This window comes from Pongo abelii, chromosome 8, assembly GCF_028885655.2.
Source record: "Pongo abelii isolate AG06213 chromosome 8, NHGRI_mPonAbe1-v2.0_pri, whole genome shotgun sequence".
Classification (NCBI taxonomy): domain Eukaryota; kingdom Metazoa; phylum Chordata; class Mammalia; order Primates; family Hominidae; genus Pongo; species Pongo abelii.
This window is the reverse complement of record NC_071993.2, coordinates 64743941-64763272: the sequence shown is the minus strand read 5'-3', so window position 1 is coordinate 64763272 and position 19332 is coordinate 64743941. Positions and strand designations below refer to the sequence as shown.

The window sequence follows — 19332 nt, the reverse complement described above, 5'->3', positions numbered from 1 at the left end:
ACAGGACCTGAGAAGGCAGGACCTGCCCAGCACAGGGAAGCAGGTAGGGCAGGGTGAGCTGGGCTGGGAGCCTGCGTGCACATCCCAGGCCACCTGCACCACCCAACTAGCCAGTCCTCCCTATGCACAGGGCTTCAGCTTGTGTGGGGACCAGGGATGGGGGCAGCGGAGATGGATAGGGTCACTCGCAGCCCAAGTGCCAGCAGACAACTCCTCCCTTTTTTTTTTTGCCTTTCTTACTCACAAGTGATGGTGATAGAGGTGCAGGGAGCAGAACATGGGAATGAGCTAGAAAACTCAGGAGGAGCTGAAACTCAGTTCAGCTTGCTACTGATGGTGCTGAGGCAGCAATACCATCAGTCTGCAGGAGACTGAGATTTTCCCCCAAGGAAAACCTCTCTGATTTAGGTTCCAGGGGTCAGCTGTCAGGGTCACCAGAGTCCAACTCACAATGCCCCAGAAGTGATGTTTTCTATAACCAAGGAGAAGGCCTAGCCCCTCAGCAGCCCCAGCAGCTGAGACCACAGGGTGCTCCCCACCCATCCACTCTCCTAGGACCCTGTCACCCTCAGAGTCCTGCACGCATCAGCTGTTTGACCTCAGCAAATCCACTCTACTCTCTGGGCTTCGGCCTTGATCAACAGAGCAGCCCAACAGGGTGAGCTCTCTGGAGCCCCTTCCATCTGTAATCCCTGCTAGCAGCGTGGAGAGGCAGTCCACCCCAAGTGTGCAGACAGACAGCTCGCCCCATAGCACCTGCAGGATTGAGAAGAAGTCATGCAAGGTCAAGACTGGCCTGCGCCTTGAGAAACGTGACCCCACTTGGAGGCCAGGGCTGATTCAGGGGGCCGCAGACTTCAGAGAGCAGTGCCCACCCGCTGTCTTTTACATGTGGCCCAGAGAGGGGAGGAAGTTGCCCACAGTCACACAGGAGGTTCAAGAAGCTGGGGTTCGCACCAAGTCTTAGGAGTGGGAGGCAGGCGGGAGGCGCAGAGCTGTCTCCTGGGGATATGCCTGCTCTCAGACGTGATGTCACACAATTATGGGCATGAAAGTGGGGCCTTCGTGTACCAGCAGTGGGCGGGGCCGTTGGCCTGTGGAGTGACTGTTTGAATCACCCCTTCTTGGGCCTGGATTTCCCCTTTGTAAAATACAGGTAGTGTAATCCTTGGCAGGGTCCTAATTGGGTCTTGGGAGGTTTGAATGAAGTAGGAAGAACCACACGGCTGGGAGAACCAAAAGGTTGTCTGTGTGCTCCCACGGCCCCGTTAGATCCTCATCATCCACAGCAGGGTGAGTCGGGCCAGAAGGGGTGCCCCATCTTACAGAAGCACACATGTGGCCCTGAGGCTGCACTGATGGTGTGGTGGTCTCGCTAGAGCCAACTCTGGTCTCCTGGGGCCCAGCAGTCACTGCCCCCGGTCCGAGGACTGTGAGTTTCTGTGGTCATGTGCTTCCTGTGCTATTTCCTCCTGGGAGGAGATGACCCAAGAGAGCTGGCAGGGAGGAGGCCCCTTTTCCTATTTCTGGGGCACCCAGCAGTGGCGGGTCTACAGGCAGGAAGTCCGACCCCAGAGCCCCAGCCTCCAGCCGGGCAGAGTAACAATTCTGCGGCTAGTTCTGTTCTCAGAGCTCATGAGTCAGACCACTCATTCCTGCTTTGAGCAAATCAGCCAGAGTAGGAATCCCAGTTCCTGCCCGTCTCCCACCTCCTTTGGGACACAGTGGGATGGGGCTGAGGAGGGGCCTGGGCTCTGCCCACCGCCCAGGCCTCCTATTGTGGAGAGGACAGCTGCAAAGTACCCCCAGCCCCTGTACCCACACGCTCCAGAGGAGGAAGGGGTCTGCCTAGACCAGCCTCCTGGCACTGCTGGGCCTGAGAGCAGAGTCAGAAGCGAGTGCCTGTTGGGTGACTCTGTGAGGGCCTGGGGTGTCTGGATGTGGGCACAGTTGGGTGCTAGGGGAGCACCCAGTCCAGTAGGCGAGGGGACACTGTCTGCCCCAGGGAGCACCCAGTGTGAAGGGGTGGTGTGAGGCTGGGCACTCCTGAGCATCTGTATGATCTTCTTGGAGATGGGCGAAAGAAATTGTATTTTATTTGAGCAATTTTCTACAGTACTTAGGTGGAGAAATGGGGCACCCTCTCCATCCCAAGGGAACATGTATACTACAACAACACTGCTAACAGTTCATTCCCATGTAATGCTTTCTACATGCCTGGAATTGTACCAACATTCTATGTATAGTAACTTATTTAATCCTCATGGTAATTTAGGTGGTAGGTGCTACTTATTATCCCCATTTTGCAGAAGGGAAAACCGAAGCACAGAGAGCTAAAGTAACTTACCCAAGATCACACAGCTGCTATGTGGCTGAGCTGGGATTTGAACCCAGGCGGCCTGGCTCCAGAGCTTGTATTCTTGGTCACTCTGCCTCCTGGAGGCAGGAGACAGCATATTACTACTTTTGGTTTCCAGGTGGGACTCTGGTGTGAGATGGGCCATCTCTCACATGTGTTGACAAAGGGGCCCTTCCTTCACCTCATGGTTCCTCACACCAGGCCAGTGAGCAGGAGAGGTTCTTCTTAGTGTCTGTCCATTTTAGAGATTTGATGAGGAGTCCAGGCCTGTGTTGACTCAAACCCCTGTGTCTGCTGCACTCTCCCGCCCCTCCCAAGCCCTCACCACCACTTCTTTTCTGTGCATGGCTGTAGAACCCGGGGTCCCAGGGATATTCAGGAGACCCCACTGCCTTGAACTCCCAGGCTTCCCTGGTCCCAGGACCCTGTGTTTGGGAGCTGAAAGAGGAGGATCAGAGGGTAGGGGAGCACGGCCTGGGCCCAGGAGCAGAAGGAGCAGCACCATCTCCAGGGAGCCCTGGGTGAGATGCTGGGAACATCTCACTAACATGAGCAGCAGCGCCGGCCCCTGAGCAGAGGACAACCAGGGCTGTGGCTGGCCCCCACACTGTATGAACTGTTTCTCCTGTGAACTGCTTACCTCCTGTTCCCCGTGACTGGGGTGGCTGTGCATGTCATGAATCAGGTGTCCTGTGACTCAGTTGTAGGTTTTATTTGAGGACAGCACCAGTCTCTGGACACATTCCTGATGAGATTCCTTTCAGAACCCTGTTTCTGAAGCTGGTTTCCTGCCCCCAGGAATGGGGAGCTGCTGGTAGGTTTAAAGGCTGCTGAGCGCCTGGTCACAGATGCTGCTCCGATTGTCCAGGTCTCAGTGTCTGTCCTTCCTTCCCAGTCATCTCAGCATATTGGGTTATTTCTAGCTGTGATTCATGTCAGTGTGTTAGTCATCTGTTGGCTGCATAGCATGTGCTAAACGCCGTGCTGGGTGCCAGGGTTGTAGAAGTGAAGCCCCCGAATCCGATCGTGGCCCCAGGGGCTCATGCTGTCACTACGGAGTACCACAGCATTCCCCTGGGTAGCCTGGCCCAAGATTCGTGTCTGCATCCATCAAGCAACTGCCATCTACCAGGCCCTGTGCAGCCTCTGGGGATACGGATTGGAAAGAGGTAATCAGAATGCATGGGTGGAAGAAGTCCTCTGACCGCGTTGCAGAGGGCGGGTTGGCAGGAGGCAGGTTTGGAGATGGAGATGAATGACAAGATGCTGTTGTCATAATTCAGAGGAGAACCGGCAGGGCTGCAGAAGGTGATTGGATTGGAGCAGGCAAGGAGCAAAGGGAACAGACTGCAAAGATCATCAGGATGTGGTGACCAGTGGGTGAGAGAGGGAGGGGCCCGTCTTCCTGAGGCAGCTTGAGGTGCTCCCTGGGATTCTAGTGGATGTGGGATCAGGAACGTGCGACATGTCAGAGGGGAAAGAGTGTGAGGACCAGTGTGGGGGCCTGGCTCTCCTGCCCCTAACTCAACAGGCAAGCCCCTGCAGCTCCCATGCCCAGCCTCCCCGCTGCGGAGTGGCGCCACTCTCACTGCTGCTGCCACTTCAGAGGGTCTTGTGTGGCCTTTTGTAAGCTCGTGGGATGGAAGCATCTGAAAATGTATCATTCATATTTTTATTGGAATCATGAATCCCACTTGCCACCTGCCAGGGCATGGTTTGAGGATGAGAGGGCCCTGCTTCAAGATGCTGCCGCCGCTGCTTCACAGGCCTCTTCCTGGGCCCCTCTGAGTGCTGCCTCATCCCTGGGGGTCTCCTGGGTCTCAGAAGCACCCCTCCCAACACCTCCCCCACAACACACACACAACACACACACACACGCGCGCGCGCACACACACACACACACACACACTTCCTCTGTTCTCCAGCAGCCTTTTAGCTGCTAAGATGCTCTTTGATACTTAGGTCTTTGTTTCATTTTGCATGTGGCTTCCACAGGCTGCAGTGTGTTCGATGACTCTCCCGCCCAGCCGTACATCCAGGCTTCTGTTCCCTTCTCCAGATGGCCTTTCATCCCTCCCAGCCTCCCCCTGCACCCCATTGCTACTGTCATCCATTCCTGACTGCCAGATCTTACCAGGAGCAAGCATCCCAGGCTTCTCACTGTCCGCACCAGGAGCACCTCTTTCCCTATGGCTGCTGTGGCTGCCTCTGCTTTCTTGCTCCTTTTCAAGCCAAGTGTAGCCTGGCGAGGAGGAAGCCTTTCCCAGGTGCCCAGGTGAGCGTACCTGCTCCCCATGACACCCGACCCGATCAATGCTAACAAAGCCTGGTCACTCGGCCTGTCTGAACAGTACATGTAGCTCCACCCTCCTCACCTGGCACTCAGGCGATTACTGAACTGGGGCTGCACTCCTCTGCCTCTCACCTCCTCATTTGGTCAGCCAGTCCTGGGCCTCTGTGCTGCTAGGAGCTACAGGTACGGGGCAAATACAGGGCCTGTCACTGCCCCTGGGGAGGGCACGCCTGAGCAAGCCAGGACCAGCTGCCCCGGCATCCCCACTCAGGCCTGCCTCACCCGACATCTGGTTTCATTTCTTCCCCATAAAGGACAGACAGTATGGGGGCTGCTGGCCACAGGGGAGTTGCTGGAAAGGTCTTGGGGAAGCAGATGTTGGGAAGCTGGCTCTTCCTCGGTGCCTTCCTGCCTGGTCCCCTCCTGATCCTCAGAGCCAGTGCTTGTTCACTCCCATCTCTGTCTCAGATGAGTGACCACAGGGTCACTGGCTAGTGTTGGTGCTGCCTTCACCGTTAGCATCCTTGGGTGCAGCTGGTGCAGGGCTCTTAGACATATCCACTGGGTCCCATTTATAGAAGATACCACTCCTGGTCGCACACACCACTATTTTATATGCCACTAAGAAGGAAGAATGCGCTGCCGATCACACTATGGCACAGCGCCACTGGAGGACACATGCTGCTTGTCAGTGATCTTGGTTAAGTCACGGCTGGTGTGGAGTGGGAACCCTGGTGTCCCCGTGGCTTCCTGGAGACGCTACAAAGACTAGCACAGGCAACAGGAGCATGAGGTCAGCTGTCCCTTCTGCTGAGGTCAACTCTCCCTTCTGCTGGCCCCTCAGGGCTGCTGCTTCCCTGCGGATGTGGCAGTGACTATCTGGATCTTATCTACTAAAAGCCAGGGCCCTAGAGGGGGTCATGGGGGAGGCTGGGTCTGGGTCTTGGGCTGTTCTGGATCCTGGGGAACTGTCCCCGCTACCCCCACAAAAGATGGCCACTATTGAGGGGCTGCTGTGGGAGTCCATGGGGTGTCCTAGGGAAAGAAGAAGTAATGCCTTCCCTCCAGGGCCACCGGCGCCTTGCCACCAGCTGAAGCAGAGGCACAGCTGCCTCCAAATGGGGAATTGATTTTTGCTTCCTGCGTCTCAGAGCAGGACACTCAATGTCCTCAGTCTACCCCTAGGCGGCTCAGAAGGAGGCGGGGGGAAGGGGCCCTGTGCAACATGTGTGCCAAATGAGCACACAGGCCTGCTCATCTGTGCAGGGCCCCCACCATCTCCATGAACTTCTGGAGCTTCGTGCCTGCCCAGGCCCTTTGTCTCACCCTCTACTGTGTGATCAGAAGCAGAGATGCAAAGTCCCAGGACCATCCTGTTGGATGAAAAACAAAGAACAGGACCATCCTGTTCTCTACTGACTGAGGCAGAAACGCCAATCGTGGTGTAATGAGCACATGCAGAGATTTGTGTGCCTGGCTCCCCTGGGCTTCATGGAGGTAACGCGGTCCCATCCATATGGCTACCCTAGGAGATGAGGAAACTGGAGTGCAGGAAGGTTAAGTCACTTGCTCAAGGTGTCACACAGTAACAGACAACTGGGATCAGGTCTTGGGGGTTGGTTTCAGGCTATGCTTCAGCAGCCTTCACAGTGTTCTGGGATGCAGAGTTGGCTATGGGGTTGCAGGGATTGGTGAGGGTCCTTGGCCCTCTGCCCACCCTGCACGCTTGCTGGCTTCTACTTGGATATCACAGGGGTTGGTTGGCAACACTAATTTACACCCCATATCCAGTGAAGCAGGCAGCTCCTGTTAAACCCATTTTATAGATGGGAAACTGGAGGAAGCACCATTAGAGATGAGCCTTAAAGAAGTGCAAGTTCTGTAAGGAAAGAGGCATGAAATTGCAGGGTGTCTTGTGGGGCTGGCGCATAGAGAGGTGGGCCTGGAGCCTGCTGGGCAGAGGGGGCTTACGAATAAGAGACCACCTTCTGTCTGGAAGGCTCTTTCTTGCCTGCTACAAGCAGAGCACACACGGCGCTGAGAGGCTCTTCGTGCCAACTACATGCCAGACACTTTTAAACACTTTGTAGGTGTTAGTGTCATTCAATAGCACAATAAGGCTGGGCTCAGTGGCTCATGCCTATAATCCCAGTACTTTGGGAGGCCGAGGTGGGTGGATCACTTGAAGCCAGGAGTTCGAAACCAGCCTGGCCAACATGGCAAAACTCCATCTCTACCAAAAATATATATATACACACACACAAAATTAGCCAGGCGTGATGGTGCACAACTGTAGTCCCAGCTACTCGGGATACTGAGGCACAAGAACCGCTTGAACCCGGGAAGCAGATGTTGCAGTGAGCCAAGATCGCACCACTGCACTCCAGCCTGGGTGACAGAACAAGACTGTCTCAGAAAAAAAAAAAGCACAATAACCCTAAAGAGTAAGCATTAACATTTGGCAGATAAACCGAAGCCCAGAGAGATTGTGTTGTTTGCCTAAGGTCACGCAGCTGTGAAGGGAATGAGGTTTCGAATCGAATCCAGACTTTCAGAGTCCCTTACCCTGAACCACAGGGTTGTAGCTGCCCGCTGAGGTCAGGAGAGATGAGCGCCAAGGCTTCCTCCCAGCCTGCGGAGCTTTGCACGTCATCTTAAGTGGTTTGGACTCAGCAGTGGGGGCCATGTGCGGTTTCAGCAGGGGTGCTAGCCTCGCCTGCTTCACCACAGTACCTCCAGCACACAGAGGATGCTCAGCAGCCGGTTGTTGAATGAATGTTGGGTGAGTGATAGAACACCTTGTTACTGTAGGTTAGAATGGATCTAGGTGAGGGAGTCTGGTCACAAGGATGCAGTTTGGAGAGGTGAGGGGAGCTCAGTGGGTTCACTTTAGACGGGTTGGGTGGTGCGTGCTTATACGTTTTATGCTGAGACGTTTGAGGAGTGCTTGGAAGTCTGGATTAAGGCTCAGCATTGGCAGTTGGAATCTGGGGTGATTCCCTGCTGCTGTCCCAGCCCCAGCTGTGGTCACCATGAGGTGAGCTGGAAGGCCCCAAGGTCCTCGGCACCAGCCCCTGGACAGGCTGGAGAGGATGACAGGGGATGGGGCTTGGTGAGGGGCCTGAGAGCCCAGTTTCTGGGGTGCCTGTACCCAGCTCAGCACCTGCTTGATAAGAACCTGCTGCCTTGGGTGATGGGGGAGAGGGGATTTGTTTAGGGGTCAGAAGCAGTGCATTTGCAGGTGGTTGTGCCTCTATTTCTCCTCCCCCAAAGAAGGCTGTTATCCATCAGAGATCTTGATGGAGGAGAGGGAGCAGTGGGTACTGCCATAGCTGTTCTGTCAGCATGGCTGACAGGGGGGTGGTCCCATGGGCCTCTGTGGCCAGCTCCGCAGGCCCCCTCCTGACCCTAACCCCCTTTCTGTGGCTGAACCTGTGCTCCCAACAGCCCCTCCTGCTTCTTGGTTTCTTTTTTCTTTTTCTTTCTTTCTTTCTTTCTGTTTTGGAGGGGAATGGAGTCTTGCTCTGTTGCCCAGGCTGGAGGGCAGTGACACGATCTCAGATCACTGCAGCCTCCACCTCTCGAGGTCAAGCAATTCTTCTGCTCAGCCTCCCGAGTAGCTGAGATTAGAGGCGCTGGCTACCAAGCCTGGCTAATTTTTGTATTTTTAGTAGAGACAGCATTTCATTATATTGGCCAGGTTAGTCTCGAACTCCTGACCTCAAGTGATCTGCCCGCCTCAGCCTCCCAAAGTGCTGTGATTACAGGTGTGAGCCATCACGCCCAGCCCCTGCTTCTTGGTTTCTGACAGGCAGAAGGCCTCCCCATGTTGACACCCCAGATTGGAAGGGGCCCAAAAAGTTTGCACGGTGGAGCTAAAATTCCTCTCCGCGCCCCTTGGCAGGCTCTGGAGTATCTCACTGCCAATTGCTTAGCCCCTTGGAGGGTGGCCGTGGGTCTAATGGTGTTCATTGACAGCTGTGCAAGTGATGTGTACATGGGCCTCCTGCCGTGGGAGCACCAGGCAGGAGGCCAGTCGTCACCCGTCTGTGGGAGAGAGGCAGTCACATGTACTGGCCAAGGCTGTCCTGGGCCCAAGCGAGCTGCATTTTATGAAGGGGGAAAGGGACATTGGGTCCTAGCTGCCATTTTAATTTGAAAATTGGGGACCTTTGTGTAAAAAGGGGCCTTTGGGGCCAGCTCTCTTACCACTGGTAAGTGGGGCCCACAGGACAAGGGACAGGCTGGCCATGTTGGTTGCCCAGGCAGTAGAAGGCACTCTTGACCCTGCCTGCAGCACAGAGGGGCTCAGGTCAGGACTGACACTGCCCTGCCATTGCCTGGTATGCTCTGTGCACACCACACCAGGTCTTCCCATCTCTCCCACTCACTCTGGGACTGTTTTCGCCATCCTAGCAAGTACACAGACCAAAGGCACACAGGTCAAAGAGGCATGCAGGCCAGCCCCGCCTAATTAGAGCAGACAGACTTCCCAGTCCAGACGTGTGAGTGACGGCCAAGATCCAGGCGCACCCAGACACCCGCCCAGCTGGTGTCACTCTGTCTGTCCTTGCATAATCCCCTGCCTGTCTCTGTCTGTCCCTGTCAGCCCTCCTGGTTCTCTCGACAGTGCCCAGACTGTCTTTTTGGCTGCGAATTCCCGGGTGTTGTCATTAACCCACGTTTGCCTCAGAACAACTTGTGTTGGTTTGCACCATAAGGAGAACACACACAACATCCACCGCCCCGCATGTGACTGCCAGCGTGGCCTCTCTGCTCACCGGCCTCGGGGGTGAGGGGTGGTGACTCCCCATCCCCCCACCACCTCTTGGTTGTAGGAAAGTGGCCTTTGTGGCTGGCTGATCCACATATCATGCCTGTTTGCGGCATGCCAGACTGTACAGCAAGGCCCTGTCACGCAGCCAGCCTGCCTTTATTCCCTTTATGGAAACCACTCCACTAGGGGCAGGAGGACAAGGGCTGTCCTTGGCTGAGCAGGGGGTGGCCCGTGACATTGGAGGAAAGCCCTGATTCCCCTGTGGTGCCTCCGCCCCCTGCATGGCAGGCCAGCCCCCAGGAGGAGCGAGGGCTGGAAGGGGTGGGGCGGGCAGCAGGCGGCACCATCTGTGGCCGTCCTTTGTGCTGGCAGTGGAGTGATCCCTCCGTCACTGCGATCCAGCGGACCTCGTGCTTGGCATGCAAATGAGTTTCCAGATGCCCAGTGCCCCCGCACAAGAGGCGGTACCTAGGGGCCTGGGAGAAGGATGGAGTGGGCTGGAGGCTCGTTTTTGTCTGTCCTGGCCTGCCTGAATAGGCTGCCTCTCCAGCTGCAGCAGATGTGTGCTGGACACCCACATAGGGGTGTTTGTTGGTTTCTGGGCAGACACACATGCCAGAGGAGAGTGTCTCTTCTCTCGTACTGTCCTCCTTTTGAGGGTGGTGGCAAGGTGACCCCACGGAGGGGGGCAGGATACATCTTTTAAGATTTAGCTCATCCACCAGGCCCCCTCCTGGAAGGAGAAACAGGGGTCCTCTTGGGGACCACAGCCCCTGTTTGCCTTCTTGGTTGGGCATCTTTGTGTACCACACAAGCCGAGCAGATGGAGCAAGCAGCCCTGGCGACTTTTCGGGGCTTTGGGCTGACGGGAACCCCGTCCAGGATCTGGGTGGCTTGGAATGGCAGCCTGCCCAGCCACTCCCACTCATTGTGCATATGGGTGTCTTCCACCAGTGCCGGCCGAACGTGGTGGCGTACAAGAGGCCTGAGGGGTTCCTTATTGAGTCAGAGGGGCTGGGGAGCCGTGAACACCTAGGATTTTGCCTTCTGAAGGCCTTCACCTCCTCCCCACCTTCTGGTCCAGCCTCAGGCTCTACCACCAGGGCGTGGGGCCAGGGGCAGGAGCACTGTCTCTGTCCCTGCCGACTCTGGCTGTGGTTACTGTGAGTAGCTTTGCCTGACTGGGCCCCCGTCTACTCATCTGTAGAATGAGGATAATAATAGCTAATGATGTCCTAGATGGTCGAGAAAAAAAAGGATGCAGAAGCACGTTGGGCAGCATCCAGATGGGAGACCCTTGAAATGTGGAGTCGGCTTTGCACCCGGCCGAGTGGCTGAGCAGTTATGATTCAAAATATGCCTGGCCACTCTTGCCCATCGACTACTTCCATAATGCTCAGGTCACTCCCAGCAGGAGTAGGACATCAGCTGAGGTGTGGCCACCCTTTGTCTAGCATTCCACAGACCCAGCAGGCCCCTGTCTGTCCCTCCCTGCAGCCTGGGAGGAAGGCAGGGCACGAGGCATTACTCCTTTTCACCTCTAAGCAAACTGAGGCCCAGAGAGTCTGTGGGCTCCTGGAGTCAAACAGCAAGATGGTGACTGAGCGCAGCCAGTTCCCCCAGCCCTCAGCTTTCTCATGTACTTCAGGAGGACAGGCCAGCTGAGACATGCTGGACAGCCCAGGCTGAGACACCCTGGCCTGGGGGGCGCTTTTGGCTCCCGTGGCCACATGGGGACAGTGAACAGTGAAAGAAAATGGCAGTTTTCCCCAGTCCCCAGTTCATGTGGGGCTCTCTCATCCCGGATGTGGATGGCTGCTCTGTGCTCCTGCCTTGGGCACCACTGGCTGCCTCCTGTTTGGCCCCCCACCGCCCTGGCCACCCTCTGCTCTGGACATCCTTTGTCTTCCTAGGCATTTGTGCCCAGCAGAGCAGGGACCAACTGTGGGTGTGACCAGAAGGTGTGTGCTGGGGGCCAGTTTCTGGGCAGGAGTTTCAGGGACAGCCCTGCAGACACTCCTAGGCTGTCAGCAGATTCCAAGATTTTGTTCAAACCTTGTGATGTTTGAGCCCACCCATGGGGAGAAGCCACGCTTTGCCTCTGATCGAAGTGTGAGGGGGTGAGCTTCCCTGAGGGATTTGGGGTGGTGGGCAGCTGCTAAGCTTGCCCTGACTCAAGGTCTGTGTCAGGTCCCCTCACTCCTCCAATTTCCCCTTGGCACCATCTCTGCCACCCTTCCCATCATCCTGACTCTCCCCCTCTTTGCTGCCTCGAACCACTACTTACCGCACGCGGGCCATTCTGACCCCCTCTTCATGACAGAAACTTTTGTATCCTCCTTCAAGGGTGTCAGTCCCATCTTACAGTTGAATACTGAGGCCTCCCAAGAAGGCTGAGTAAGTCTTCTGGTGTCACACGAATCTGGGAGCAAAACCAGCATGGATAGCACCCAGTCTGGGGAGGGTTGGGGAAGGGTCTTGGTGTGGCAGGGCGTGATGAACAAGCACCCACTGACCGTCCTGTCCTTCCTGCAGCCCTGTTGTCCTCCTGGTGCGAAGAGCTCGGCCGCCTGCTGCTGCTCCGACATCAGAAGAGCCGCCAGAGCGATCCCCCTGGGAAACTCCCCATGCAGCCCCCCCTCAGCTCCATGAGCTCCATGAAACCCACTCTGTCGCACAGGTAAGTGGGTGGGTGCCATGGGGGCAGGCGCTGAGCAGACACCCCTCTGGTCTCAGATCTCCTTGGACATGTCCCTGGGGTGGGGGCCTCTGTGCAACCATGTGGATGTTGCATTTTCTAAGGTGCAGTTGTTTTTTTACATCTTCATGGGTGAGCCCTGTTTCTCCCTCTCAAACAGGTTGAAAGCACTGAGTTTGTCACTTCGGTGGAGGCTGTTTTTCTTCAGGTTCTAGGCTTCTGGCAGAACGTTAGAAATTCTGAGCTCAGCACCTTCCCTCTTTCTTGACCAGGGTATTGGGCAAACCCAGAGAAACCAAGGGCTGACAGGGATCTCAGGAAGGCCACGGAGCTGGTGGTTCCAGCCAAGATGGGGACAGAGCCAGCCCAGGCCGGCCACCCTGGAGCCAAGTAAGACTGGGCTGGGTCCACCAGAAGCCCAGGGTCACAGGCAGGCATGGGCTTGCTGGAGGCCGACAGCACCAAGGGATTGTCCAGTCCACCTGCGCCAGCCTCAGAAGGAGCACGTGGCCAGGACTGGCAATTCCCCCAGTTAATTATCTTTCGAGTCCCTTGCTGAGCTGGGGATGCTCTCTCTGAGCGCCCTGCAGGCTGACCCTGCAACAACAGGGCCTGTCATGCTGTCTGCTCTCCGCTGTGTGTGTCCCCGCTAATGATCAGGAGGGGCATTTGCAGTCAGAGCTCAGCTCTCATTATCCAGCCTGACTGAGGGACCCGCAGCCCAGAGCACACTGCAGGCAGACCTGGGTCGCACCATCGAGGCGCTGCTGGGAACTTGGGTGTCAGCCACGCTTTATAAATCGAATTAGAGGCTTGTTGACTTTCTGAGCTGGAAAGGACCTTAGTGCTCATCATGTCCAGTGCCCTCCCTGGGCCTGATTGCCCCTGACATGTAGTTGCCTGCCTTGGTCATAAGCCCTTTGTACCATCGAAAGCCCGCCACCACCCAAGGGCATTGCCTCCTCAGACCCTGGGTCTGGCTGCTGAGTAGCTCCAAGCCTCTCATCTGTAACAGTGTTCCTTAGTGCATTTACACAGGGTAATTTTTCTTTTTTTATTATTATTATTATTATTATTTTTTTTTTTAGACAAGATCTGGTTCTGTCACCCAGGCTGTAGTGCAGTGGTGCAATCTCGGCTCACTGTAACCTCCGCCCCGGGCTCAAGTGATCCTCCCACCTCAGCCTTCCAAGTAGCTGGGACCACAGGCATTCACCACCACCCATGGCTAATTTTTTGTATTTTTAGTAGAGATGGCATTGCCCAGGCTGGTCTCGAACTCCTAAGCTCAAGCAATCTGCCTGCCTCAGCCTCCCAAAGTGCTGGGATTATAGGCATGAGCCACCATGCCGGCCTATTATTATTTTTAAAAGACAGGGTCTCACCCTGTTAGACAAGCTGGAATGCAGTGGCATTATCATAGCTCACTGCAGCCTCGACCTCCTTGGCTCAAGCGATTCTCCCACCTCAGTATCCTGAGTAGCTGGAAGCATAGCCACGCGCCACTACACCTGGCTATTTCTTTATAGTTTTGTGGAGATAGGATCTCGCTATGTTGCCCAGGCTGGTTTCGAACTCCTGGGCTCAAACAGTCCTACCACCTTGGCCCGCCAACGTGCTGGGATTACAGGCATGCACCACTGCACCTATCTGACACAGGCGTAATTTTTCATGGTGCAGGACTTTGCAGGGCATTTGGCATCTTGGTCCCTACCTGCTCTGTTCTTTTTTTTTTTTTTTAATGCCCACGCTTGGTTAATCCTACCCCATTCTTCTGATGACTGCCCTCTTCCCCTAAGCATTATCACAATAAAAGTACCCTCCCACATTTGAGGGGAGTCTCACCTTTGGTTAAGGACCGCTGCTCTAAAAAGACAAAACCTGCCTCCACCTTCCTCTGTGTACCCTTTGCTAAAAGCCACAGTTTGTCTTCACCTGAACCAAGCCGCTGAGTACAGGCTGCAGCTGCATTTCACTTAAGCAGCGTACCTTGCAGTTGCCCTCGGGAAGTTTTACCTTATTAATTCTAGCCCAGCCATCCATCCCTCCAGAATCATCCTCCTCTCATCATCCCATGTGTCATGACCTTCCCAAGCTTCTCTCCTCCAAGTTATTTTAGTAAAGTTGTTGCTGATGGTGGGCCAGAGCCCCTGCAGCTCCCCACTAGGGACCAGCCTCAGACCTGCTTGACCGTGATTGTTCAGGTCACAGAGTGCCACAAATCTGGATCTCGGCCAGCCCTTTGCCAGCTGAGTTGAGCTAAGGCATGAGGTTGTTCGGTCCCGGGGTTAAACAGAGATGAGGTATTTCTGTGCTCGAGGAGCAGCCTCGAGCTAGTTGGGGAAATAAGACTCATTGGGGCCACATTGGAATCTGGCAGAGCAGGGCAGGGCTAGGGTTCATTGATAGGCAGACTGGGCTTTGGGGTTCAGATGGAGGAAGATGGACAGGGCTGACTGTCAGGAGGCTGCCCAGAGGATGGGAGTCTTGAACTTGAAGGACTTGGGCTGGGAGGGGTAGGTGCATTCTATGAATTCAAGCTGGCTTTCCCAAGAAATGTTATGGGCCGATGAGCCACTGACCGGCTCCCAGTGCCCTGCTGCCTCCACCACCGTGGCCTCAGCTCTCTGTAAGTCCAGCAGAATGACCTAGAATGCAAAGCCAGTGGTCTGAGAGCTTGAAGACCAGGCTGGCACTTACTCTTTGGGCCATAAGTGGTCTGGCAGAGAAAGGAAAGCCATGTGGGCTGGAAGACTCGCTGAGTACTGGTGGCTAACCAGTCGGTTCCGTGGAGCAAGGCTTCCTCGTGGGAGCACAGGGAGGTGGAGGGCCTGCTAGACAATATCCCACATTTTGAATGGCAGAACTGGAAGGAAAACTGGGCCCAGAGTAGGAAAGTGACTTGCCCTAGAACACACAGCCAGTAAAGGGCAGAGGAAGATATTAAACAGCGCACAGGGCTCTGCTGTTTAGCCGGTCCTTCAGGGTCAATGAGGTGGTATCTAGTTGTTAACCCGAATTTGGAGGGTCTTTTTGGAAGAGGGTCATCTGTTCTGATCCACAGCTCACCTTTTTCCCATTTTATAGCCCGTGTTCCTTCTCCAGGCCCCAGGCTATTCTGAGGACACGTTGTGGTTGGGCAATTGAAAGTTACACAGTCTCTCCTTGCAACCTTTATGAATTTCACAAAGGATAAATCCCTCATTTCCAGGGAAACTGCAGCGGGGTCCATCACCTCGTAAGTCCTCAATGCAATTTCCCAAACAAGACGGAAAGAAAATGGAAAAGAAAGCTGAGCGCTTTCACAATTAGCAAACTGTTTGAGTCCTTCATCCTCCATAATTTTATTGAATGGCTTGGAGGCAAGAAGCTCTTTTTGCCTTTTCATTAAGGAGACATTGAGCTGGAGGTGAGCTTCGGTGAGCTGGGACAGTTGAGATTTGATGCCCGCAGGTATCTGGCTGTTTGAAGGCTCTGGGTCCTTGTCTGAAGGCTCTGAGGACAAACAAATGGGAGAGGATGAGGGAGCCTGGACACTTGCAGCCCCGCCCTGCCCCGAGGGATGGCAGACGCCTAGAGGGTCCCTGGTGACTGTTATATTTGGAGAGCTCGGGTGTCACAATTATGTCTGCTGCAGGCTGCAGAGCTTTGGCACTGCGGCATGAGGCTGTGAGTCAGGGCCTGCGTTCTTCCACACAAATGCTGTGCCTCCCAGCAAGACCCTTGACCTCTTGGCCTCATGGTTCCCTGCTGATGGGGGACATGGTGCCGCATGAGCAGGATGTCAGGAAAGGGTCAGGCTGCCATAGCCTCGCAGCTATTTCTGGGGGTGAGGGTGGTGACGAGGAATACTAATTATCCTCAGTTTGTGGACATCTGTAGACTCACTCCCTGTATTGTCCTCATCACTGGCTGCAGTGGGGCTGCCATCTACACTCACAGATACCCAGGATACTATAGAAGAGAAGGCGGCCAGAGAGGCCTGGCAAGGTCCAGGACCAGCACCTGGGCAAGTAGGGCACCTTCCAAGTCCCTGCAGTGACCTGGACTTGAAGCCAGTGAAGGCTTTCTACCTCCTTCTTCCAGATTTTTAATGAGTGGTTTAAAAAGCCATTTGTGATTAGCACATTGTCCTTATGCAGATCAGTGTTGCAAAGGTAATTAAAGGCCTAATAAATCTTGTTTATGCTGTTAATTTGATTACAATCAAAACTCGCTAGGGCTGGGGAAGCCTCCAAGATTGAGAGGTGCCATCCTCCTTCTTATAGGTGCGGGATTTATGAACCCCAACGGAGAGGCTTCTGGGCGGGAGGACCCCTGGCATCCCCTGAGTATAGCAGGTGGGGGAGCAGGCCCTGGAGCCAGGCTGCTGGGCCTTGAGTTTCAGCTGGGCCATATTCTAGCTGGGTAACTGGCCAGTTACTTACCCTCCTTGTGCCTCGGTTTCCTCATCTGTAGAAGGGGAGTAACAACAGTGGCAGGAGTGGTGTGCTTGTCGCCAAGCCTGGCACACTGGGAGCCCATGGACCAGTCATTATTCCCCTGATCCTCAGCCAGTTGCCATCAAATTCTTAGGTGCTTATTCATGGCCAAACAAGAAAGAAGGGGGCAATCAAAACCAGCCACATCACACCATGTCCACAGCTGTCATTTTTAGCTCGTTTTTGCATAGCTTCACCAAAGCTCAGTTTATGTTAGGCCTTTCTTGCCCCCAAGAACATTTTAAAAACAAAAAACAAGGAAAGGGGAGAATTGAAAGACACATAAATCCCTGCACCATCAGTTCCAGATGGCCAAGATGCAAAGGATTTTTTCCTTTCCTCCTTCCTACTAAAAAATTTTTAACACCCTCTAATATGCAGTTAGCTGCACAAGTTCCTCTCTAAGTTTCACCGCAGGGAGGGAAGGAAGTAGGCCCCAGTAATTGTGATGATGGAGAACACTGTTAATGGTTCCCCTAAATTAAAGAGGGTGGGAGCTTCAGCTCCTCACTGGCTTGGCATTTCATTAGCAGTAACACTACAGCCTTGCACGGAGACGGGACCAATATGGCTGGATCAGAGAAATTAATTAGGGTCTGACAATACCCTTAATGGGAATTGGTTATTTCTCCCAAATAAAGCAGCTATTACAAGTGCAAGGGAAGAAATAACTCAGCCCTCCCCCCGCGTTCCTTTCACGAATGTGTGTGTAGATGCTGCCATAGCGGGTGCACAGGAGCCAGGAATCATCACTGCCTTATCCCAGGCCTTGCTCATTTTCTCACATTCAGCAAAACCTCAATCAGTGCCCGTGGAGCTGGCACAGACATGTAAACTGTCTACTGTGACTGCGGTGCAGAGAGCTCTCTATAAAATACGTGAAAAAAGTGCTGAGGGAACAGAGGAAAGTGTCCTTGGTTCTGCTTAGGAGAGTCCTTAAAGGGAGTATGCAGGCTGGGCTTTGAAGTATGGATAGAAGTTTGCTGGCTGGTGAAGGGAAGGCAGAAGAAAAATGAAGAAAGTCTCAGAGGCTTGAGAAACACATTTTTTCTAGTTGACAGGTAGGAATGAAAACGGCTCCTCCCATTGGTAGCATATTTGAAAAATTCCTAGGCCACTTTCATTGTATCCTGAAGTAAACAGGGGTAGCTATATATGGCTGGTTGGAGGACTGGAGAGAAAGGTGTAAGTACAGTTGAACAGGGTCTTTCTACCAGGTTCTGTGCTAAACTTTACTTTTTTCTCATGTTTCTTAGGAAAGTGTTAATCCCACTTTACAGATGAGAAAGTTGAAGCTGACTGAAAGTAACATGTCCAAGGCCACAGAAAGCTTCAGTGGCAGAGCCAGGGTTTGGCCCCAAAGACTCTAACTCCAGAGCCCACATAGGGAACCTCTCTCCTGCTGGGCTTCCCTCTGTCGGTTGAATATTAACCTCAAAAAGGGGTCCCTGAGTCATTGCCAACACGGCCAGTCCAAGCTAAAGCAGATGATTTAGTGTATAAAGAAATTCTTTCCTGGAAGACTGTTTGGGTTTTCTCTGCAGCTGGCCTTTGAGGCCCATCTTTACATCTCCTCTGTCCCTTCATGCTAGGCGACTTCCCCAAGAACCCCCAGGAAGATGCAGCCCTTCTTGGAATTCTTGTGGCTTCTAGGTGGCCTCTGCAGTGTGCTCCCTTGCCTCGTGGCCATCTCTGGAGAGGGAGCGTTGCCTTGCTGGATCCTAAGTTCCTAAGACAGTGGTGAGCCTGATACGGTCTGGTGACCCGGTGGCCTCGCCCTTGACTGGCTCTGCTACCTCTGTGCGCCCCAGCTTCTAAGATGGGCATCTGTTGGGCCCACTTAATGGGGCACTGAATGAGTTCTTCGGTGAAGGCCACTTCACAAAATTCCTTGCATCTAGAAGTTACTCAGTAAATCAGAACAACAGTAACAGCGGCAGCCAGCAGTTTCAGGGTGTCCAAGGTGTGCGGGACTCTGGGCCTCATACATATTAGGCACTTACACTTAACCCTCACGGCAGCCTTCAAAGGGAGGGGCTGAATCAGCCCCATTTCACAGATGAGGTTGCTGAGGCATACAGAGAGTGAGCAGTGGTTTCATCGCTTCCCTCTGTGTCCTCTCACTTCCTGGGCCCCAGTGGCCATGTGGTCACAGACACACTGTGTAGGTGGTCGGTCATCAGGCTTAACGAAATGGACATATTCATTTTCAGCATCCCTCCAAGGGTGAGTGCAGAGAGGTGGTTTCTCCCTGGCACATTTTTTTTGTTTAGCAAAGGCTTCCTGAGCCCTATTGGTGTGTGAAGACATCATGCTTGGCTCAGGGAGCCCAAGAAATCAGTGACAGCTCCTGAGGCAGAAGGGAGAAGGCAGAGGGTTCTCACTCTTGCCAGGAATGCGAAGAGCCAGTGGAGTTCAGTACCTTGTGCAAGGGCTTCCCGGAGGAGGTGGCCTTTGGAAGAGCCTGGAAAGGAGGAATGGCATTTTCAAGGTGGGATGGAACTTGCCAGCCTGAGAAGAGGCACAGAGGCCCCTATATTAGGGAGCACTTGGCAAATTGAACCGTTACTGCTGACATTGCAGATGGCTTCTGGCCTTGGTGCTTCTGTGGGTGGAGCAGGATTGTTGGGGCAGTTTTGGCTGGACAGGACTGTGGCTGGGAGCAGCTTGTGGTGTGATACCGGGCAGGCCATGCTGGATTAGGGTTGTACAGAGTGGGGCAGA

At 54.2% G+C, this 19332-nt stretch overlaps 1 protein-coding gene across 8 annotated transcripts in view; it reads left to right on the top strand.

Annotated features, from left to right (window-relative positions):
* ZMIZ1 (zinc finger MIZ-type containing 1) overlaps positions 1–19332 on the top strand; it is a 245837-nt gene that overhangs the window by 196027 nt on the left and 30478 nt on the right. For all 8 annotated transcript variants that reach the window (XM_054522404.2, XM_024253583.3, XM_063727598.1 and 5 more), the window contains one exon: positions 11965–12109. In XM_054522404.2, coding sequence (XP_054378379.2) covers positions 11965–12109 — 145 coding nt within the window. The remainder of the gene's footprint in view (positions 1–11964; positions 12110–19332) is intronic.